Source organism: Anomaloglossus baeobatrachus, chromosome 3 (assembly GCF_048569485.1).
Source record: "Anomaloglossus baeobatrachus isolate aAnoBae1 chromosome 3, aAnoBae1.hap1, whole genome shotgun sequence".
Lineage (NCBI taxonomy): Eukaryota > Metazoa > Chordata > Amphibia > Anura > Aromobatidae > Anomaloglossus > Anomaloglossus baeobatrachus.
In genome coordinates this window covers 310,981,213-311,005,075 of record NC_134355.1, presented here as the reverse complement: position 1 = coordinate 311,005,075, position 23,863 = coordinate 310,981,213, and the positions used below count along the sequence as shown (strand labels likewise).

Here is a 23,863-nt window from a genome sequence, read left to right as displayed (position 1 = left end):
GGCTCCCTGCTCCCTGCACATTCAGTTGTTGCTCTGTCGCTGTCACACACAGCGATGTGCGCTTCACAGCGGGAGAGAAACAACTAAAAAATGTTCCAGGACATTCAGCAACAACCGGTGACCTCACAGCAGGGGCCAGGTTTTTGCTGGATGGCACACACAGCAACATCGCTAGCCACATCGCTGCTACGTCACAAAAACCGTGACTCAGCAGCGATGTTGCTAGCGATGTCTCTTAGTGAGGCGTGGCCTTAAGCTGATTGGCAGTCATTTAATAGCCTGTTTAGACGGGACAAAAGCACATCCATGTGCACAGAATAATCGTTAATACAATTCTTTTTGGCAGCATATTCCCTGTTTACACAATGTGCTGCTGAGAACGATTATTTTTAAGCACGTTCACTCATCAGGTGATTGGCTGCCTGTTAGGCCGTTTCCCATGAATGAGTGCGCCCCGTGATCAGCCAGTGTAAATGCACACTTACCTTCACATTTTGTGTTGTCCATGTCGACTGTGGATTTATTCATGTCCTCAGGTAGTGTGAACTAACCAAACATTTTTCTTTTTTTTTCCTCCAATGTTGTTATTTACAAGTGAAATATGGAAAAGCTATTGCACACTCCCGGTGCTTACCTTTAATGGTCGGCACACGTGCAAATTATGAAAACCCAAATACAGTGGAACCTTTATTTTACAAGCAGAATTCGTTCCGGGAATGTGCTTGTAATCCAAATCACTCGTATAGCAAAGCAAATTTTCCCATAGGAAATAATTGAAATGCCAACGATTCATTCCACAACCCAAAAATATTTACTGTATTCATATAAAATTATTACATTAATGCAAAATATTGTACTGTACAGCCAGGGAGACCTGTATGTACACCGTACTTGTGAATACCATTTTTTCCACAAGCAGCTCATCTTCCTCTGCAGTCTCTTTCCAGAGTTTTCTTGTGCTGTGTACAAGTTGGCAGAGTAAGGGTACTTTCACACTTGTGTTTATTTCCTTCCGTTACAATCCGCCCTTTTGGAAAACAGCGGAATCCGTTAACGGATTCCGCTGTTTCCCATAGACTTGTATGGGTGACGGTTTGTACCAAAAGGACCTGCGTTGCTTCCGCTGGGCGACGCTCCGTTGCTTCCGCCCAGCGGGAGGAACGCAGCATGTAACGTTATTTTGAGCAGCGGAATCCTCTGGATTCCACTGCGCATGCTCTTCTTCTTTTTTTTTTTTTTTTTTAAATCAAACTTTATTTTGGCTCGCGGTGGCCGAACGTTCAGCTGAGCGCCCAGCCGTCGGCAAGCGACAGCGCTTAGCTGAGCGACCGGCATGCCCGGGCGCCGGCAAGTCACAGCGCTCAGCTGAGCGCCCGCCCGCCGGCATGCCCGGGCGCCGGCAAGTGTCAGCGCTCAGCTGAGCGCCCGCCCGCCGGCATGCCCGGGCGCCGGCAAGTGACAGCGCTCAGTTGATCACCCGGCGGCCGGCTGCAGGGAGCGATCAGCTGATCACCCGGCGGCCGGCTGCAGGGAGCGATCAGCTGATCGGCCGGCTGCAGGGAGCGATCAGCTGATCGGCCGGCTGCAGGGAGCGATCAGCTGATCGGCCGGCTGCAGGGAGCGATCAGCTGATCGGCCGGCTGCAGGGAGCGATCAGCTGATCGGCCGGCTGCAGGGAGCGATCAGCTGATCGGCCGGCTGCAGGGAGCGATCAGCTGATCGGCCGGCTGCAGGGAGCGATCAGCTGATCGGCCGGCTGCAGGGAGCGATCAGCTGATCGGCCGGCTGCAGGGAGCGATCAGCTGATCGGCCGACTGCAGGGAGCGATCAGCTGATCGGCCGGCTGCAGGGAGCGATCAGCTGATCGGCCGGCTGCAGGGAGCGATCAGCTGATCGGCCGGCTGCAGGGAGCGATCAGCTGATCGGCCGGCTGCAGGGAGCGATCAGCTGATCGTTTACAATAGTCTGCCGCTGGTAAAACTGTAAAAAAAATCAAAACGAATTGCGTTGTTTTGCAGCATCCGTTGCATCCGTTGTGCCACTATATGCAACACATCCGTTACACAATGCAATGCAACGGATACCGTTCAACGCAAGTGTGAAAATACCCTAAGATTTAATGACTGCTACTATCCCTTGATTGACAACTCCTCACATACTTCTGCTACATATAGAATCTTGCACATTGATGTCAGGCCCTGGTGCAGGGTCCTTCCCCATACTGCCCTTCATCTTCAGTCTTCTATATATGCATCTGATTACTGTTGGTCAGTATTTCCCAGAGCCACCAATAGGATCATGCTTTCAGGATTTTTAGTATTGTCCAAATGATAATTCCATCACCCTGGCAATAATAAGGTAATTCTGAAAACTGTTGTTACCTCTTGGGCCTTCAGTTTTTGGAATACTGGCTGTAGTAGATGATGGTGGACTAGCAAGAAGACAGTACAGGTCAGGATTTGGTAGATGGTGGTGGCCAGAAGACAGTATGGGTCAAGATGTAGTAGATGATGGTGGCCAGAAGACAGTACAGGTCAGGATGTGGTAGATGGTGGTGGCCAGAAGACAGTACAGGTCAGGATGTGGTAGATGGTGGTGGCCAGAAGACAGTACAGGTCAGGATGTGGTAGATGGTGGTGGCCAGAAGACAGTACAGGTCAGGATGTGGTAGATGGTGGTGGCCAGAAGACAGTACAGGTCAGGATGTGGTAGATGGTGGTGGCCAGAAGACAGTACAGGTCAGGATGTGGTAGATGGTGGTGGCCAGAAGACAGTACAGGTCAGGATGTGGTAGATGGTGGTGGCCAGAAGACAGTACAGGTCAGGATGTGGTAGATGGTGGTGGCCAGAAGACAGTACAGGTCAGGATGTGGTAGATGGTGGTGGCCAGAAGACAGTACAGGTCAGGATGTGGTAGATGGTGGTGGCCAGAAGACAGTACAGGTCAGGATGTGGTAGATGGTGGTGGCCAGAAGACAGTACAGGTCAGGATGTGGTAGATGGTGGTGGCCAGAAGACAGTACAGGTCAGGATGTGGTAGATGGTGGTGGCCAGAAGACAGTACAGGTCAGGATGTGGTAGATGGTGGTGGCCAGAAGACAGTACAGGTCAGGATGTGGTAGATGGTGGTGGCCAGAAGACAGTACAGGTCAGGATGTGGTAGATGGTGGTGGCCAGAAGACAGTACAGGTCAGGATGTGGTAGATGGTGGTGGCCAGAAGACAGTACAGGTCAGGATGTGGTAGATGGTGGTGGCCAGAAGACAGTACAGGTCAGGATGTGGTAGATGGTGGTGGCCAGAAGACAGTACAGGTCAGGATGTGGTAGATGGTGGTGGCCAGAAGACAGTACAGGTCAGGATGCTGCTCTGGAGCTTATAATCAAGATTTCGTTTGCGACTAGATTGATCCCAAGACTGACTGAGATGTCAGTCAAGAGTCAGCAGGTGGGCATATCAAAGGCTGGGACGGTATGGTACAGTATCTTATTTACGTATAGTACTCCAAAGTATTGAATATGGAATACTTGGGTAAGCCTCAAAGTTCAGGATGTTACTGTATGGTTGTATAAAATACCAGTATTGAAGCATTCATACCCTCAGTGTTGTACTGACCACAACCCATGTCAGAAACACAGAGCATAATGTGTAAGTGCCTGACCCAGGGCCGTGGGGTACCTGGTCACGGGCTTTTAGTTTTCAGGGGATTGTCACAGGTGGCTGTGCCTGGTCCCGTGACCCTGGTGGCAGTTAAAAGAAGTCTGGTGAAAAAAAAAAAATAGTAAAAACAAAATAAGTGTCTTGTGACGCCACCTACAGTTCCCGGTAATATTACCAGCGCTGCTTCCAGACTTCCAAGGGGCCATTGGGAAGGATCAAGATTTTACACACACTGAGTCAGCTTAGCACACAAGTCTTGATACCGGTTTCTTCAAAGCCACTGATGTGCGGCTCCCCATATTCAGGCAAACGAAGGCCTTAGCAAGAGCTGTACCTTTTGATAACAATAACTGTCACACACACACACACACACCATGCCTTTCTTTTCTGTACCTTTACTGATGTTATTTACAAAGTTAAAGGGAACCAATCATCAGGATTTTCGTATATATGGTAGTCAGTGCTATACTGGCACTATCAGGCTGATTCTCTCCATACCATTAGTGGTCAGCTCGGATGTTTAGGCTTTCAAATCCAAGAAAGTTTATAAATATGTCAGCTTTTTGATTGACAGTTGCACCAGAGCAGATAATAACCGCGCTGATATTCATCTGGATTCCCGCCTCCTGTTCCTCCTTTTCTCTGGCTCTATGCTAATTTATCTATTCAGTGAGAGGGCATTGGAGGTGGTGCCTGCGCATAGCGCTTATCTCCGGCGCCATCTTTCTGAAGCCCACGTTACCCCCCTGCTGTTCTATTCTTCCAACTGAGAGGGCGGAGCATGCACCCTCGCATCTTCTGCTCTCTTGTGACCGCGGGAACGCGCGTGGTCACAACAGCAGAGTATAACAGCTGATCGAAGGACACCGTGTCGCCCCCAAGACACCTGCCAGTGCCAGATTGAAGAAGACAGAAGACCACGATCGTGGAGAGGTGAGAGGGAGTAATAAACGTGTCTGTGTATTTCTAATAAAGTATTTTTTTCTCTTTGTGGTTTTTTTTTTTTCTTTTCTTTTTACCCTTTATTGGAGATTCTTAATGGCCGGGTCAAATTTGGCCTGACATTAAGAATCCCTGGCTTAATAGCAGCTGGTAAAATATAGCTGGTTTTAACCCGCTGGAAGAGTTGGATACAGCACCAAAAGATGGCGCTTCTATGAAAGCGACATTTTCTGGGGCGACTGCAGACTGCAATTCACAGTGGGTGTGCCCAGAAAGCTAGGGCAACCCTGTGCTGCGGAATCTAGTGCCCAACTGCCTAGTTGTACCTGGCTGGATACAAAAATTGGGTGAAGCCCACGTCGTGATTTTTTTTTTTTTTAAATTTATTCCATGAAAATCATAATATAATTTTAAAAAAAGTGCTTCCCTATATTTTTGGTTCCCAGCAGGGTACAAATAGGCAGCGGGGTGTTGGGGGCAGCCCATGCCTGCTGTGCCTGGCTAGCATACAAAAATATAGCGAAGCCCATGTTTTTGTTTATAATTTTTTTTTTTTTAACTGAAAAAAAAAAACCCGTGGGCTCCAGCTGCATTTTATATTGCCAGCTAAGGGTAACCCAAGCAGTCACTGGCTGCTAAGGCCCACTGCTTTGTGTTACCGTCACTGGCAATGGAAAATCCAGGGAAGCCCCCCCCCCCACTTTTTTTTTTTTTTTAATTTGTTTTTGCCCCAAAAAAAAAAAAAAGACGTGGACTTCGGTATGTTTTTGTATGCTAGCCAGATACAGCAGGCAGGTACAGGCTGCCCCAACCCCCAGCTGCCTTTTTGTACCTGCCTGGGAACCAAAAATATAGGGAACCCCTTTTTTTGTTTAATTATTTCATGAGTTTCATGAAATAATTAAAAAAAAAAAAAAAAAAAATTACATGGGCTTCGCCCAAATTTTGTATCCAGCCAGGTGCAACTAGGCAGCTGGGGACTGGAATCTTCAGCACAGTTTGGCCCAAGCTTTGTTTTACCAGCTGCTATTAAGCCAGAGATTCTTAATGTCAGGCCAAGTTTGACCCGGCCGTTAAGAATCTCCAATAAAGGGTTAAAAAAAAAGACCCCCACACAGAGAAAAAATACTTTATTAGAAATAAATACACAGACACACTTGGAGACTCCATGTTTATTACTCCTTCTCACCCCTCCACGAACCTGGTCTTCTGTCTTCTTCAACCTGGTGCTGGCACGGTGTCCTTCGATCAGCTGTTTTCCTCTGCTGTTGTGACCGCGCACGCTCCCGCGGTCACGAGAGCAGAAGATGTGAGGGCTCATGCGCTGCCCTCTCAGTCGGAAGAATAGAACAACAGGGGGGAACACGGGCTTCAGAAAGATGGCGCCAGAGATAAGCGCTATGCGCAGGTGCCAACTCAGACGCCCTCTTACTGAATAGAAAAATTAACATAGAGCCAGAGAGAAGGAGGAATAGGCAGCGGGGGGCGGGAATCCAGATGAGTACCCGCCTGGTTATTATCTGCTTCGGTGCAACTGTCAATCAAAAAGCTGACATTTATAAACTTTCTTGGATTTGAATGCCTAAACATCCGAGCTGACCACTAATGGTATGTATAGAATCAGTCTGATAGTGCCCGTACAGCACTGTCTTTACCTAATATACGAAAATCCTGGTGATTGATTCCCTTTAAGTCCTGGGTACAATTCGGGTGGTCAGGTGGCAGTTAGGATTTCCATATTTGTGAATGAGGCCTCCTTGTTACTGTATGTTTGTTTAAGTTCTGGGCTGTCTAAAACCTGGCCCTGACCTCTCCTTTAACTCTCACTTGTATAGCAGGTGATGAGAACCGTTCTCCTGTGTACCTCTAACTCCGCTGTGGTCCCTGGCTCTATGTGCTAATGGCGGTGTTACAAGTATTGCTGCACCAGGAGACTGAAGTCCCCTTCGCTCTCCGGTCTTTTCTGCTGAGCCTGACTGAACCTGTGCAGACTCAGACTCCTTTATCTGGGTTACTTCTTCTGGGGTGAACCTTGCTGGTCCCTCTGCCCCTTTTCTGTATCGCCTCACCTCCGACGCTCACACAGGATCTCTCACAGTTCACTCCACTGACTCTGCCAACTGTCTCTTTTAAGGCTGCTTTCACACATCCGGTTTTTGCAGAGTGGCTCAATCCGGCTCAAAAACCTATGCAATGGATGCGGCAAAGACACCGGATCCGTTGGATAAGTTTTTCCATGCGGCCCGTCCGGTTTTTGACGGATGCGGCTTGATACTGATCATGCGCAGTGCAAAAAAATGCTGCTGGATGCATTTTTTGCCGCAGGACGCCATATCCGGCGTCCATAGGCTTGCATTGTAAATCGCGCCGGATCCGGCGCAAATGCGTTTTTTTTTTGACGCACAAAAAAAGTGCCATGCAACAGAGCTGTGGAGTCGGTAAGCCAAACCTTCGACTCCGACTCCTACATATATTGCTTATAGTTAGGTGAAAAATTTATTGTAGTACATGAACATGTGTATGTGAACATCAGACATTTAATCATTTTTATGATACAATAATCAAGATATTTGGATAGAACATAAAATATATTTATTGGATACAACTTTAGAACACAAAAAACTAATAAATTGTAAATATGTAATACACTATGTAATATACAGTAGATTACATATATATCTTGTGTGTGTGTGTGTGTGTGTGTGTGTAATATATATATATATATATACTAGAAGGTGGCCCGATTCTACGCATCGGGTATTCTAGAATTTACGTATTGTGTAGTTCATGTATGATTTTTGTTATATATAGATATATATATATATATAGATGTTGTTGTGTGTAGTTACCAAGTGTTTGTGTAGGGCGCTGTACATGTTCTGGGTGTTGTCTGGGTGTGACGGGGGGTGAGAGCGGTGTTGTATGTGTGTTGCGTTGTTTGTGGAGCGCTGTGTGTCTGTAGCGTTGTGTGTGTGTTGCGCGGTTTGTGTGTGTGTGTGGTGTGTTTGGGGGGAGGTATGTTTTGTGCAATGTGTGTGTTGTGCGGTATGTGCGTATATTTGTGTGTGCAGCGTTGTGTGTGTGTGTCTGTCTGTGTAGGGCAGTTGTTTGTGGTTCCCAGTGTGTGTGTGGTGTGTTGTGCAGTGCGCGCGTGTGTGTGTGTGTGTTGGGGGGAGGTGTGCACTTCCCATCGTGCTCCATCCCCCATGCAGCGTACTCCCCATCGTGCTCCATCCCCCATGCAGCGCACTCCCCATCGTGCTCCATCCAATCAGCCTCTCTCCTCCCAGCATCAGCTTCTCTCCTCCCAGCATCAGCCTCTCTCCTCCCAGCATCAGCCTCTCTGCTCCCAGCATCAGCCTCTCTGCTCCCAGCATCAGCCTCTCTGCTCCCAGCATCAACCTCTCTGCTCCCAGCATCAGCCTCTCTGCTCCCAGCATCAGCCTCTCTGCTCCCAGCATCAGCCTCTCTGCTCCCAGCATCAGCCTCTCTGCTCCCAGCATCAGCCTCTCTGCTCCCAGCATCAGCCTCTCTGCTCCCAGCATCAGCCTCTCTGCTCCCAGCATCAGCCTCTCTGCTCCCAGCATCAGCCTCTCTGCTCCCAGCATCAGCCTCTCTGCTCCCAGCATCAGCCTCTCTGCTCCCAGCATCAGCCTCTCTGCTCCCAGCATCAGCCTCTCTGCTCCCAGCATCAGCCTCTCTGCTCCCAGCATCAGCCTCTCTGCTCCCAGCATCAGCCTCTCTGCTCCCAGCATCAGCCTCTCTGCTCCCAGCATCAGCCTCTCTGCTCCCAGCATCAGCCTCTCTGCTCCCAGCATCAGCCTCTCTGCTCCCAGCATCAGCCTCTCTGCTCCCAGCATCAGCCTCTCTGCTCCCAGCATCAGCCTCTCTGCTCCCAGCATCAGCCTCTCTGCTCCCAGCATCAGCCTCTCTGCTCCCAGCATCAGCCTCTCTGCTCCCAGCATCAGCCTCTCTGCTCCCAGCATCAGCCTCTCTGCTCCCAGCATCAGCCTCTCTGCTCCCAGCATCAGCCTCTCTGCTCCCAGCATCAGCCTCTCTGCTCCCAGCATCAGCCTCTCTGCTCCCAGCATCAGCCTCTCTGCTCCCAGCATCAGCCTCTCTGCTCCCAGCATCAGCCTCTCTGCTCCCAGCATCAGCCTCTCTGCTCCCAGCATCAGCCTCTCTGCTCCCAGCATCAGCCTCTCTGCTCCCAGCATCAGCCTCTCTGCTCCCAGCATCAGCCTCTCTGCTCCCAGCATCAGCCTCTCTGCTCCCAGCATCAGCCTCTCTGCTCCCAGCATCAGCCTCTCTGCTCCCAGCATCAGCCTCTCTGCTCCCAGCATCAGCCTCTCTGCTCCCAGCATCAGCCTCTCTGCTCCCAGCATCAGCCTCTCTGCTCCCAGCATCAGCCTCTCTGCTCCCAGCATCAGCCTCTCTGCTCCCAGCATCAGCCTCTCTGCTCCCAGCATCAGCCTCTCTGCTCCCAGCATCAGCCTCTCTGCTCCCAGCATCAGCCTCTCTGCTCCCAGCATCAGCCTCTCTGCTCCCAGCATCAGCCTCTCTGCTCCCAGCATCAGCCTCTCTGCTCCCAGCATCAGCCTCTCTGCTCCCAGCATCAGCCTCTCTGCTCCCAGCATCAGCCTCTCTGCTCCCAGCATCAGCCTCTCTGCTCCCAGCATCAGCCTCTCTGCTCCCAGCATCAGCCTCTCTGCTCCCAGCATCAGCCTCTCTGCTCCCAGCATCAGCCTCTCTGCTCCCAGCATCAGCCTCTCTGCTCCCAGCATCAGCCTCTCTGCTCCCAGCATCAGCCTCTCTGCTCCCAGCATCAGCCTCTCTCGTCCCAGCATCAGCCTCTCTCGTCCCAGCATCAGCCTCTCTCGTCCCAGCATCAGCCTCTCTCGTCCCAGCATCAGCCTCTCTCGTCCCAGCATCAGCCTCTCTCGTCCCAGCATCAGCCTCTCTCGTCCCAGCATCAGCCTCTCTCGTCCCAGCATCAGCCTCTCTCGTCCCAGCATCAGCCTCTCTCGTCCCAGCATCAGCCTCTCTCGTCCCAGCATCAGCCTCTCTCGTCCCAGCATCAGCCTCTCTCGTCCCAGCATCAGCCTCTCTCGTCCCAGCATCAGCCTCTCTCGTCCCAGCATCAGCCTCTCTCGTCCCAGCATCAGCCTCTCTCGTCCCAGCATCAGCCTCTCTCCTCCCAGCATCAGCCTCTCTCCTCCCAGCATCAGCCTCTCTCCTCCCAGCATCAGCCTCTCTCCTCCCAGCATCAGCCTCTCTCCTCCCAGCATCAGCCTCTCTCCTCCCAGCATCAGCCTCTCTCCTCCCAGCATCAGCCTCTCTCCTCCCAGCATCAGCCTCTCTCCTCCCAGCATCAGCCTCTCTCCTCCCAGCATCAGCCTCTCTCCTCCCAGCATCAGCCTCTCTCCTCCCAGCATCAGCCTCTCTCCTCCCAGCATCAGCCTCTCTCCTCCCAGCATCAGCCTCTCTCCTCCCAGCATCAGCCTCTCTCCTCCCAGCATCAGCCTCTCTCCTCCCAGCATCAGCCTCTCTCCTCCCAGCATCAGCCTCTCTCCTCCCAGCATCAGCCTCTCTCCTCCCAGCATCAGCCTCTCTCCTCCCAGCATCAGCCTCTCTCCTCCCAGCATCAGCCTCTCTGGTCCCAGCATCAGCCTCTCTGGTCCCAGCATCAGCCTCTCTGGTCCCAGCATCAGCCTCTCTGGTCCCAGCATCAGCCTCTCTGGTCCCAGCATCAGCCTCTCTCCTCCCAGCATCAGCCTCTCTCCTCCCAGCATCAGCCTCTCTCCTCCCAGCTGATGCCTCTCTGGTCCCAGCTGATGCCTCTCTGGTCCCAGCTGATGCCTCTCTGGTCCCAGCTGATGCCTCTCTGGTCCCAGCTGATGCCTCTCTGGTCCCAGCTGATGCCTCTCTGGTCCCAGCTGATGCCTCTCTGGTCCCAGCTGATGCCTCTCTGGTCCCAGCTGATGCCTCTCTGGTCCCAGCTGATGCCTCTCTGGTCCCAGCATCAGCCTCTCTGGTCCCAGCATCAGCCTCTCTGGTCCCAGCATCAGCCTCTCTGGTCCCAGCATCAGCCTCTCTGCTCCCAGCATCAGCCTCTCTGCTCCCAGCATCAGCCTCTCTGCTCCCAGCATCAGCCTCTCTGCTCCCAGCATCAGCCTCTCTGCTCCCAGCATCAGCCTCTCTGCTCCCAGCATCAGCCTCTCTGCTCCCAGCATCAGCCTCTCTGCTCCCAGCATCAGCCTCTCTGCTCCCAGCATCAGCCTCTCTGCTCCCAGCATCAGCCTCTCTGCTCCCAGCATCAGCCTCTCTGCTCCCAGCATCAGCCTCTCTGCTCCCAGCATCAGCCTCTCTGCTCCCAGCATCAGCCTCTCTGCTCCCAGCATCAGCCTCTCTGCTCCCAGCATCAGCCTCTCTGCTCCCAGCATCAGCCTCTCTGCTCCCAGCATCAGCCTCTCTGCTCCCAGCATCAGCCTCTCTGCTCCCAGCATCAGCCTCTCTGCTCCCAGCATCAGCCTCTCTGCTCCCAGCATCAGCCTCTCTGCTCCCAGCATCAGCCTCTCTGCTCCCAGCATCAGCCTCTCTGCTCCCAGCATCAGCCTCTCTGCTCCCAGCATCAGCCTCTCTGCTCCCAGCATCAGCCTCTCTGCTCCCAGCATCAGCCTCTCTGCTCCCAGCATCAGCCTCTCTGCTCCCAGCATCAGCCTCTCTGCTCCCAGCATCAGCCTCTCTGCTCCCAGCATCAGCCTCTCTGCTCCCAGCATCAGCCTCTCTGCTCCCAGCATCAGCCTCTCTGCTCCCAGCATCAGCCTCTCTGCTCCCAGCATCAGCCTCTCTGCTCCCAGCATCAGCCTCTCTGCTCCCAGCATCAGCCTCTCTGCTCCCAGCATCAGCCTCTCTGCTCCCAGCATCAGCCTCTCTGCTCCCAGCATCAGCCTCTCTGCTCCCAGCATCAGCCTCTCTGCTCCCAGCATCAGCCTCTCTGCTCCCAGCATCAGCCTCTCTCCTCCCAGCATCAGCCTCTCTGGTCCCAGCATCAGCCTCTCTGGTCCCAGCATCAGCCTCTCTGGTCCCAGCATCAGCCTCTCTCGTCCCAGCATCAGCCTCTCTCGTCCCAGCATCAGCCTCTCTCGTCCCAGCATCAGCCTCTCTCGTCCCAGCTGATGCCTCTCTGGTCCCAGCTGATGCCTCTCTGGTCCCAGCTGATGCCTCTCTGGTCCCAGCTGATGCCTCTCTGGTCCCAGCTGATGCCTCTCTGGTCCCAGCTGATGCCTCTCTGGTCCCCAGCTGATGCCTCTCTGGTCCCCAGCTGATGCCTTTTCGGTCCCCAGCTGATGCCTTTTCGGTCCCCAGCTGATGCCTTTTCGGTCCCCAGCATCAGCCTCTCTGGTCCCAGCCTCAGCCTCTCTCCTCCCAGCCTCCTCCAGCACGCCGTGCTCCTCTGCCGACACTCACAGATCCGATCGCATACACTCACACACACACACACACACACACACACACATTGACGATATTGCACATACGTGCTCATACTCACAACATCCGGAGATACCACATGCTTCTGGCCATGTGATCCTCCGGCAGGTCCTGGAAGCTCACAGCACAATATCGCCGCCGAGAAGCAAGCGATATCCCAGGATGTTGTGAGTATGTGGATGCGATGTGATGTGTGTGTGTGTGTGTGTGTGTGTGTGCTGTTATGTGTGTGCGTGTGTGTATTTTTCGCCGCTGCAGGACCTTGATGCGCTGGTAACTATGCTACCATGGTTACCAGCGCATCTCGTCCCCCGCTCGCACGGGAGCCCACACCAGCATACGCCGGCCAGCCCCAGCAATGCGAGGGTATGTGTCGGCTGGTTTGGTGGCGTACGCTGCAGGGCTGTGGAGTCGGTAAGCCAAACCTTCGACTCCGACTCCTCAAATTCTCTTGCACCGACTCCGACTCCGACTCCGGCTCCGACTCCGACTCCTACATATATTGCTTAGTTAGGTGAAAAATTTATTGTAGTACATGAATATGTGTATGTGAACAGCAGACATTTAATAATTTTTATGATACGATAATCAAGATATTTGGATAGAACATAAAATATATTTATTGGAATACAACTTTAGAACACAAAAAACTGTAATAAATTGTAAATATGTAATATACAGTAGATTACATATATATCTTGTGTGTATATACACTGTGTATATGTGTATATATATATATATATATATATATATATATATATATATATATATATATATATATATATATATATATATATATATATATATATATATATAATTACATATTTACAATTTATTAGTTTTTTGTGTTCTAAAGTTGTATTCCAATAAATATTTTATGTTCTATCCAAATATCTTGATTATTGTATCATAAAAACAATTAAATGTCTGATGTTCACATTGTACTACAATAAATTTTTCACTTAAATATAAGCATTATACTAAATGTTATTATTTAGTAAAATATTCAGCACATTCTGCATTGCACTCCTGTCCCCAATTTATTATATATTTTAGGAGTCGGAGTCGGTGCATTTTATACCGACTCCGACTCCGACTCCACCAAAATGAGCTCCGACTCCGACTCCACAGCCCTGGTACGCTGATGTGGGCTCCCAGGGGTACAGTACTCACCTGGTAGTCGTAGCTCCGTGACCGTGTCGGTTCGGGGAATGCGGGGGGGGGCGGGGCCAGAGCTAGCGTGCATTGCGTGAGGGGGGCGGGGCGTGGCTGAGTTGCCAATGCCTGCAGGGTGCCGGGGCGAGAGGCCAATCTGTGGGGGGGCGGAGCCTGGGCGAGAGGCCAATCTGTGGGGGGCGGAGCCTGGGCGAGCTGCCGGCCAATCCGTGTGGGGGCGCAGCCTGGGCGAGGGCCAATCCGTGCGGGGGGCGGGGCCATGGCGAGCCCAGCGGCCAATCAGCTTTGTGTCACCGTAAGGACACAATTTTGGAGCAAGACAGACAGACAGACAGAATATGGCAATTATATATACAGTTAGGTCCAGAAATATTTGGACAGTGACACAAGTTTTGTTATTTTAACTGTTTACAAAAACATGTTCAAAAATACAATTATATATATAATATGGGCTGAAAGTGCACACTCCCAGCTGCAATATGAGAGTTTTCACATCCAAATCGGAGAAAGGGTTTAGGAATCATAGCTCTGTAATGCATAGCCTCCTCTTTTTCAAGGGACCAAAAGTAATTGGACAAGGGACTCTAAGGGCTGCAATTAACTCTGAAGGCGTCTCCCTCGTTAACCTGTAATCAATGAAGTAGTTAAAAGGTCTGGGGTTGATAACAGGTGTGTGGTTTTGCATTTGGAAGCTATTGCTGTGACCAGACAACATGCGGTCTAAGAAACTCTCAATTTAGGTGAACCAGAACATCCTGAGGCTGAAAAAAAAGAAAAAATCCATCAGAGAGATAGCAGACATGCTTGGAGTAGCAAAATCAACAGTCGGGTACATTCTGAGAAAAAAGGAATTGACTGGTGAGCTTGGGAACTCAAAAAGGCCTGGGCGTCCACGGATGACAACAGTGGTGGATGATCGCCGCATACTTTCTTTGGTGAAGAAGAACCCGTTCACAACATCAACTGAAGTCCAGAACACTCTCAGTGAAGTAGGTGTATCTGTCTCTAAGTCAACAGTAAAGAGAAGACTCCATGAAAGTAAATACAAAGGGTTCACATCTAGATGCAAACCATTCATCAATTCCAAAAATAGACAGGCCAGAGTTAAATTTGCTGAAAAACACCTCATGAAGCCAGCTCAGTTCTGGAAAAGTATTCTATGGACAGATGAGACAAAGATCAACCTGTACCAGAATGATGGGAAGAAAAAAGTTTGGAGAAGAAAGGGAACGGCACATGATCCAAGGCACACCACATCCTCTGTAAAACATGGTGGAGGCAACGTGATGGCATGGGCATGCATGGCTTTCAATGGCACTGGGTCACTTGTGTTTATTGATGACATAACAGCAGACAAGAGTAGCCGGATGAATTCTGAAGTGTACCGGGATATACTGTCAGCCCAGATTCAGCCAAATGCCGCAAAGTTGATCGGACGGCGCTTCATAGTACAGATGGACAATGACCCCAAGCATACAGCCAAAGCTACCCAGGAGTTCATGAGTGCAAAAAAGTGGAACATTCTGCAATGGCCAAGTCAATCACCAGATCTTAACCCAATTGAGCATGCATTTCACTTGCTCAAATCCAGACTTAAGACGGAAAGACCCACAAACAAGCAAGACCTGAAGGCTGTGGCTGTAAAGGCCTGGCAAAGCATTAAGAAGGAGGAAACCCAGCGTTTGGTGATGTCCATGGGTTCCAGACTTAAGGCAGTGATTGCCTCCAAAGGATTCGCAACAAAATATTGAAAATAAAAATATTTTGTTTGGGTTTGGTTTTTGTCCAATTACTTTTGACCTCCTAAAATGTGGAGTGTTTGTAAAGAAATGTGTACAATTCCTACAATTTCTATCAGATATTTTTGTTCAAACCTTCAAATTAAACGTTACAATCTGCACTTGAATTCTGTTGTAGAGGTTTCATTTGAAATCCAATGTGGTGGCATGCAGAGCCCAACTCGCGAAAATTGTGTCACTGTCCAAAGATTTCTGGACCTAACTGTAGATATAAGATATATATGTAATCTACTGTATATTACATAGTGTATTACATATTTACAATTTATTAGTTTTTTGTGTTCTAAAGTTGTATCCAATAAATATTTTATGTTCTATCCAAATATCTTGATTCTTGTATCATAAAAATAATTAAATGTCTGATGTTCACATTGTACTACAATAAATTTTTCACTTAAATATAAGCATTATATTAAATATTATTTAGTAAAATATTCAGCACATTCTGCATTGCACTACTGTCCCCAATTTATTATATATTTTAGGAGTCGGTGCATTTTATACCGACTCCACCAAAATGAGCTCCGACTCCACGACTCCGACTCGGACTCCACAGCCCTGCCAGGCAACGTTCCATCTGGCCGCTGCATGGGCTAAATATGCCGCCTCCGGCAAAAACCGGACGCAACGCAAGGCCATGCGGCACAATACGGCGCTAATGCAAGTCTATGCGGAAAAAACGCAACCAGCGGCAAAAAAAATATTGCGTTTTTTCTGCAAAGCGCCGTATTGTGCTGCACTGCAAAAACCGGATGTGTGAAAGCAGCCTTACTCACTCTGACTGGAGCTAACCGGCTCGGACTGGAACTTACTGGCTTCTCACCCACTCCCCTCAGACACCTCACCCACTAAGCTCCACCCCCAGGCTGGTTTCAGGTACAGTGCTCACCACTATACAAGTTCAGTTGCACTAGACCCTAATCACTGTTTGGCCGGGGCCACACGGGGCACTACTGTGATGCTCGCATGACACTCGGCTCGCGCTGGCAGCACAGCAGGAGCAGAGTGTCATGCTAGTATCCCTGCGACTGCGGTCCGACTGTGCGAGTGGACCTCAGCTACGGAGGGGCGGGCCGGCACGGAGGAGAGGGATAGATTTCTCGCCCCCTCTCCTCCATAGCCAGCTATTGCGATTCTCGCTCTGCACTTGCATTACACCGGTGTACCGCGAGTGCAGTGCGATTATTCTCTCGCCCCATTCACTTGAATGGGTGCGAGAGAAAAGAGTCTCGCATTGTACCCCCAAAATGCTGCGATTATTTTCTCTGTCCGATAAGGGCAGAGAAAATAATCGCTCATGTGTGCTGACACACAGGCTAGAATTGGTCCGAGTGGAATGCGATGTTTTATCGCACTCCACTCTCACCGATTTTCTCGCCGTGGGGCTTAGGTGTGAATTCTCCTAATGTGGAAATCCATTCCTGCACCTATAGGGTGCCACATAAGCATACAGAATTATGCAAAAGACTAGACTTATATTCTCTTAATAGGGTTAAAAATGATAAACTGCACTATTTAGTATAAAATGTACAAATAAAGTCTAGTTGTACTGGATATCCACACATAACGGCAGTAACCTGAAGACAGGCCTTACCGCACATCAGTGAGTGTATATACACTTTTTTTTTCTTTGCATAGAACAAGTCATCATACATGCACAAGTCAAATAATGAAACAAATTCTGGCTGCTAAAATGCAGAAGGGTGAAAATCCGGAATAAATCTGGCTATTGACACCCTTTCAGACCTGGTCTTTCATCCTGTTGGGTTCTGTGCCTTTGATGGTTTGTCCTTCACGTTCCTACGTGGTCGCCGTCATCTCAGAAGCTGCCGGTCTCCAGATTGGCTTGATCTCGTTCTGACTGAATTTCTCTGTTTAGTAGCAAACAGTGATGTGAACATATAAACACAGCAAGTGGAGAAATGGCTTTCTATTTTTCTATTTTTTTTTTTTTTTTTGTTTTAAGGGATCTTCAAACAAAATAGTTCCAGACTTATGGATGAAGTGTTAAAGCAGCAGAAGGAGGAGTACTCCAAGTGTCCACTTGAATATGCAAATGGCAGCACTGAGCGAACAGATAAAGGTAATGTAGCTGAGCGCAGCGTACAGGCTGTTTCTTTTCATGCACAGTGTGAGATCTGGTTTCTGAGACCAGTAGATAAATGCACTATTCAGCTTTTGACCATTCTGCCTATTGTATGGCTATCATCCAGTTTTAGCTGGTTTACACAAAAGCTTTTGTATTGGGATTAGGGGAATATATGCTTCTTTCTGGCTAGCACATTCTTATAGATGGTATATGTGCAGCAATGAAACAGGCTATGTGCGCACGTTGCGTTCTGTCCCTGCAGAAATTTCTGCAGCGATTTGAACAGCACACGTGCGCTTCAAATCGCTGCAGAAACAGTCCGTAATGAAAAGCCGATTTCATGCGCTCTGGATGCAGCCCCTCCCATAGACAGAGCGGGGGCTGCATCCAAAGCGCATGAAAGAAGTGACATGCTGCGTTCTAATACGCCACGTGGGTATGGATTAGGCACAATCTTCATAGACTGTGCTGGGAACGCAGGACGCATGCAGTTACGCTGCGGTGCAGAACGCAGCGTAACTGCATGAAAATACGCTACGTGGGCACATAGCCTTACGTATGAACTGTACACTTGAAGGGATTGTTCTCTACTTGGCAACCCCTTCTCAATCACCATGTTTGCCCCCGTTAAAATAACACTTAGGCTGCGTGCCCACAATCAGTATTTGCAGCGGTTTGGATGCAGCATACGTCAGCTGCGTCCAAACAGCTGCGTTGTACAGTACAAGCACAGTGGATGGATTCCTATAAATCCCGTGCCCACTATGCTTGTTTTTTCTGCAGCAAACACTGACCTGCAGAGCGTCTTTCCAGACTGCAGCATGTCAATTGTTTGCTGCGGAATTGCCTGCGTCCTCGGTAGAGGGAACACAAGCAGGAGACCGCAGCGAGTCCTGATCGTGGGCACATACCCTTATACTCCAGCGCTATTCCAGCTTTGTCAGAACTCACTCTCCAAGGCTCATGTGAAGTTGTTACGTCACGCAAGCCCTGCACCCAATCAGAGCTGGCATCCCTCTGCCCACATTCGGACTTATCAAACATCTGCGGCAGCTGGATGTAATCATTTGGAGAATTGTACAGCACAGTTCTGTTACCTTTGTGCTGCACATCCACCTCTATTTGAATTAATAAAGGTGGATTTGCTGTACCCTGCTTTGGCCATTCTACATTTGATGGCACTGTGCTTTTTCGATCCACAACTAAGCACATCTGGCTGCTGGTTGGGACCGCTGATTGGCTGGGCTGCGAGGTATTACTCCCCCACCGATCTGGTATTGACGACGTATACAACTAATAGGCTATCAATATTAAAGTACCAGACAAACTCTTTAACAATGTCAATTAATTATGGTCTGGAATTGCACAGCACAGTTCCCTTATTGCTAGGGGCCCTTAAGCATCCGGAGGTGAGGTCCAGTGTGTTACGTTGCCTCATTGGTGCCATACAACTTATGGACACTCAATAGCTGATCTATGGGGTGCTGGATGTGGGACCCCCACACAACTGATATTGATCACCTAATCCAAGGAGGAGTCATCAGTTGTGTGACTGGACTACACACCTTTAATACACAGAATTATTAGCTACTGTATGGTCCCACATCCAGCACCCCATAGATCAGCTGTTGTTTAGGTCTCGGTGCTACTCAGGTTCATAAAAATTATTTGACTCGACAACCACTTTAAAGGGAATCGGTCACCAGGTTATTGCTTTGTAATCTCAGAGCAGCATAATGTAGGGACAGACCTGAAATTCCAGCGATGTCACTTAAAGGGGCATTCCCATCTCCAAGGTTCTATCCCAATATGTAGTAGGTGTAACAATAATAGTAAATACCTCCAATTAAAAATGTTGTATAGTTCTCCTGATATAGTCCTGTCTCTTACCTCATGTGCAGGGCATTGCAGTTTAGGTATCCATAGCTATGTCCACTCATATAGTGACAGTTACTCCGTGGATACGTAAGCTATAATGCCCTGCACATGAGGTAACAGACATGGCTTTTTCTTTGTCGCTCCTTATTGGGAGACCCAGACAATTGGGTGTATAGCTTATGCCTCCGGAGGCCACACAAAGTATTACACTAAAAGTGTAAAGCCCCTCCCCTTCAGCCTATACACCCCCCGTACTGCCACGGGCTCATCAGTTTTTATGCTTTGTGCGAAGGAGGTCAGACATGCACGCATAGCTCCACAGCTTAGTCAGCAGCAGCTGCTGACTATGTCGGATGGAAGAAAAGAGGGCCCATAACAGGGCCCCCAGCATGCTCCCTTCTCACCCCACTCTTGTCGGCGGTGTTGTTGAGGTATCCATTGCGGGTACGGAGGCTGGAGCCCACATGCTGCTTTCCTTCCCCATCCCTCAATTAGGGCTCTGGGTGAAGTGGGATCCTTTCGGTCTCCAGGCACAGGAGACCGTGCTCCATCCACAGTTCCTGAGGACCATGCTGGATAGGAGCCGAGTATCGTTCAGGGACATGGCCCTGCTACTTTGAGGTACTCTGTGTCCCCGTGGGGACCGCGCACAGCAACACTCCAGCATTGCTGGGTGTGCTAGTGCACCGGGGACAGCAGCGCTGACTGCGTTTGTGCCATTACACACTTCAGCGTCGCTGAGTGTGTTCGTGTAGGGGGACTGCCGCGCTGACCGCCGCTGCCATGGTTATCACTGCGGCGCGGCTGGGACTGTTAGTGCGCCGTGGACGTTCGCGCCGACCGCGCTTATACGGCGGCCGCGCATATAACTCGAGTCCCCGGCTTTTGCGGCCTAGTCTCGTTTTCTTCCCGCCCCCAGCCCTGCCAGTCAGGGGAAGGGCGGGACGCTGTACAGGACGGCAGCACTGAGGGCTGGAGCATGCTTTGCATACTCCACCCCCCTCACTCTGCACAGTGGGGCACCAGTTCCCGCACTTTTCTGGGTCACGCCCACGGCTCCCTCCTCTCCTCAGGACGCCGGCAGGTTTTCCTCTCAGCTCTGCTAACGCTGGAGAGGAGAGACAAGCTCAAGGAGACCCAGGCAGGTTTTCTGGTGCCCACACAACCGCTTTGCGAAGGCGGTAAGCAGCACCTGTGGTGCTGGCCCCACTAGTGCAGAAGTGTACTTATAGATTATATGATTATAGACTATACTTTACACTGTATGGTGCACTGTTGATTTTTGTCTATATACCCTCCTGTATTGCTCAGAGGAGACAACAGCATGTCGTCCACAAATAGCAAGGGTGCCAAAGCACAGACTTACTATGCTGCCTGTGCAGCATGTACGGCTATACTGCCGGCAGGTTCCACTGACCCTCATTGTGTGCAATGCTCGGCCCCTGTGGCACTTTCTCAGCCGGAGCCTCTGCTAAGGGCGGCCCAGGGAGAACCACCTGTTAACACTGTCCAGGTGACAGGGACGGAGTTTGCAGTTTTTACTGAGACTTTCTGAGACTATGGCTAAGATATTAGAAGCCTTGCAGTCCAGGCCGGTATCTCAAGCCAGGGGCACTGTGGAATCATTGCCCCCTGGTCCCCCTCAGTTGGAACAGCAATGTCCTCCCGGGGTGTCTCATGGATCCCAGGGTGAGGTCTCTGACACGGACCGCAGCCCCAGACCGATTAAGCGAGCTCGCTATGATATCCCCTCGACATCATCACAATGTTCAGGGTCTCAGCGAGAGGACTCTCTGTATGATGAAGCGGAGGTAGCTGATCAGGATTCTGATCCTGAAGCCGCTCTCAACCTTGATACTCCTGATGGGGACGCCATAGTGAATGATCTTATTGCGTCCATCAATGAAATGTTGGATATTTCTCCCTCAGCTCCTCCAGTGGAGGAGTCAGCTTCTCAGCAGGAGAAATTCCGTTTCAGGTTTCCCAAGCGTACAACGAGTATGTTTCTGGACCACTCTGACTTCAGAGAGGCAGTCCAGAAACACCGAGCTTGTCCAGATAAGCATTTTTCCAAGCGCCTTAAGGATACACGTTACCCTTTCCCCCCTGACGTGGTCAAGGGCTGGACTCAGTGTCCCAAGGTGGATCCTCCAATCTCCAGACTTGCGGCTAGATCCATAGTTGCAGTGGAAGATGGAGCTTCACTCAAGGATGCCACTGACAGACAGATGGAGCTCTGGTTGAAATCCATCTATGAAGCTATCGGCGCGTCTTTTGCTCCAGCATTCGCAGCCGTATGGGCACTCCAAGCTATCTCAGCTGGTCAGGCGCAAATTGACGCACTCACACGTACGTCTGCGCCGCAGGTGGCGTCTATAACCTCTCAAACGTCGGCATTTGCGTCCTACGCTATTAATGCTGTCCTGGACTCTGCGAGCCGTACGGCGGTTGCAGCCGACAATTCGGTGGCAATACGCAGGGCCTTGTGGCTGCGGGAATGGAAGGCAGATTCGGCTTCCAAAAAGTGCTTAACTGGATTGCCATTTTCTGGCGACCGTTTGTTTGGTGAGAGATTGGATGAAATCATCAAACAATCCAAGGGAAAGGAAACATCCTTACCCCAGGCCAAACCAAAAACACCCCAACAGAGGAGGTGACAGTCGAGGTTTCGGTCCTTTCGGGGTGCGGGCAGGTCCCAATTCTCCTCGTCCAAAAGGCCTCAGAAGGATCAGAGGAACTCCGACGCATGGCGGTCTAAATCACGCCCTAAAAAGACCGCCGGAGGTGCCGCTACTAAGGCGGCTTCCTCATGACTTACGGCCTCCTCACACCGCATCCTCGGTCGGTGGCAGGCTCTCCCGCTTTTGCGACACCTGGCTGCCACAAGTAAAAGACCGTTGGGTGAGAGACATTTTGTCTCACGGTTACAGGATAGAGTTCAGCTCTCGTCCTCCGACTCGATTCTTCAGAACATCTCCGCCTCCCGAGCGAGCCGAGGCTCTTCTGCAGGCGGTGGGCATTCTGAAGGCAGAAGGAGTGGTGGTCCCGGTTCCTCTTCAGCAACAGGGCCACGGTTTCTACTCCAACCGGTTTGTGGTTCCAAAGAAGGACGGGTCCTTCCGTCCTGTTTTGGACCTAAAACTGCTCAACAAACACGTAAGGACCAGGCGGTTCCGGATGGAATGTCATCGCCTCAATGTCCCAAGGAGATTTCCTAGCATCGATCGATATCAAGGATGCTTATCTCCACGTACCAAATGCTCCAGAGCATCAGCGCTTCTTGCGCTTCGCCATAGGAGACGAACACCTTCAGTTCGCGGCACTGCCGTTCGGCCTGGCGACAGCCCCAAGGGTTTTCACCAAGGTCATGGCTACAGTAGTTGCGGTCCTCCACTCTCAGGGTCACTCAGTGATACCTTACTTAGACGATCTGCTGGTCAAGGCACCCTCTCAAGAGGCATGCCAACACAGCCTCAACGTTACTCTGGAGATTCTCCAGAGTTTCGGGTGGATCATCAATTTTCCAAAGTCAAATCTGACACCGGTCCAATCGCTGACATATCTTGGCATGGAGTTTCATACTCTTCCAGCGATAGTGAAGCTTCCGCTGGACAAACAGCGTTCACTACAGACAGGGGTGCAATCTCTCCTTCAAGGTCGGTCACACCCCTTGAGGCGCCTCATGCACTTCCTGGGGAAGATGGTGGCAGCAATGGAAGCAGTCCCTTTCGCGCAGTTTCACCAGCGTCCACTTCAATGGGACATCCTACGCAAGTGGGACAGGATGCCGACGTCCCTAGACAGGAACGTTTCCCTCTCTCAGGCAACCAAAGCTTCCCTTCGGTGGTGGCTTCTTCCCACTTCATTATCGAAGGGGAAATCCTTCCTACCCCCATCCTGGGCGGTGGTCACGACGGACGCGAGTCTGTCAGGGTGGGGAGCAGTTTTTCTCCACCACAGGGCTCAGGGTACGTGGACTCAGCAAGAGTCCTCACTTCAGATCAATGTTCTGGAGATCAGGGCAGTGTATCTTGCCCTAAAAGCGTTCCAGCAGTGGCTGGAAGGCAAGCAGATCCGAATTCAGTCGGACAACTCCACAGCGGTGGCTTACATCAACCACCAAGGTGGGACACGCAGTCGGCAAGCCTTCCAGGAAGTCCGGCGGATTCTGCTGTGGGTGGAAGCCACAGCATCCACCATATCCGCAGTTCACATCCCGGGCGTAGAAAACTGGGAAGCAGACTTTCTCAGTCGCCAGGGCATGGATGCAGGGGAATGGTCCCTTCACCCGGACGTGTTTTCAGGAGATCTGTTGCCGCTGGGGGATGCCGGACGTCGACCTAATGGCGTCACGGCACAACAACAAGGTCCCAACATTCATGGCTCGATCTCAAGATCACAGAGCTCTGGCGGCAGACGCCTTAGTTCAGGATTGGTCGCAGTTTCGGCTTCCTTATGTGTTTCCTCCTCTGGCACTGTTGCCCAGAGTGTTACGCAAGATCAGGGCCGACTGCCGCCGCGTCATCCTCGTCGCTCCAGACTGGCCGAGGAGGTCGTGGTACCCGGATCTGTGGCATCTCACGGTCGGCCAACCGTGGGCACTGCCAGACCGACCAGATTTGCTGTCTCAAGGGCCGTTTTTCCATCTGAATTCTGCGGCCCTCAACCTGACTGTGTGGCCATTGAGTCCTGGATCCTAGCGTCTTCAGGATTATCTCAAGAGGTCATTGCCACAATGAGACAGGCTAGGAAACCTACGTCCGCCAAGATCTACATTTCTCGAACGGCGCCCCTGCGCCGCTCGGAAACACTCTTTGTCCTTGTCGCTGG

The 23,863-nt window shown here is 50.7% G+C and overlaps 1 protein-coding gene across 1 annotated transcript in view; it reads left to right on the top strand.

The window, feature by feature from the left end:
• The window catches only part of NUS1 (NUS1 dehydrodolichyl diphosphate synthase subunit), a 56,594-nt gene that overhangs the window by 6,810 nt on the left and 25,921 nt on the right, over nt 1-23,863 (top strand). The window contains exon 2 of the mRNA XM_075340021.1: nt 17,033-17,149. Within this exon, the coding sequence (XP_075196136.1) occupies nt 17,033-17,149 (117 nt within the window). The remainder of the gene's footprint in view (nt 1-17,032; nt 17,150-23,863) is intronic.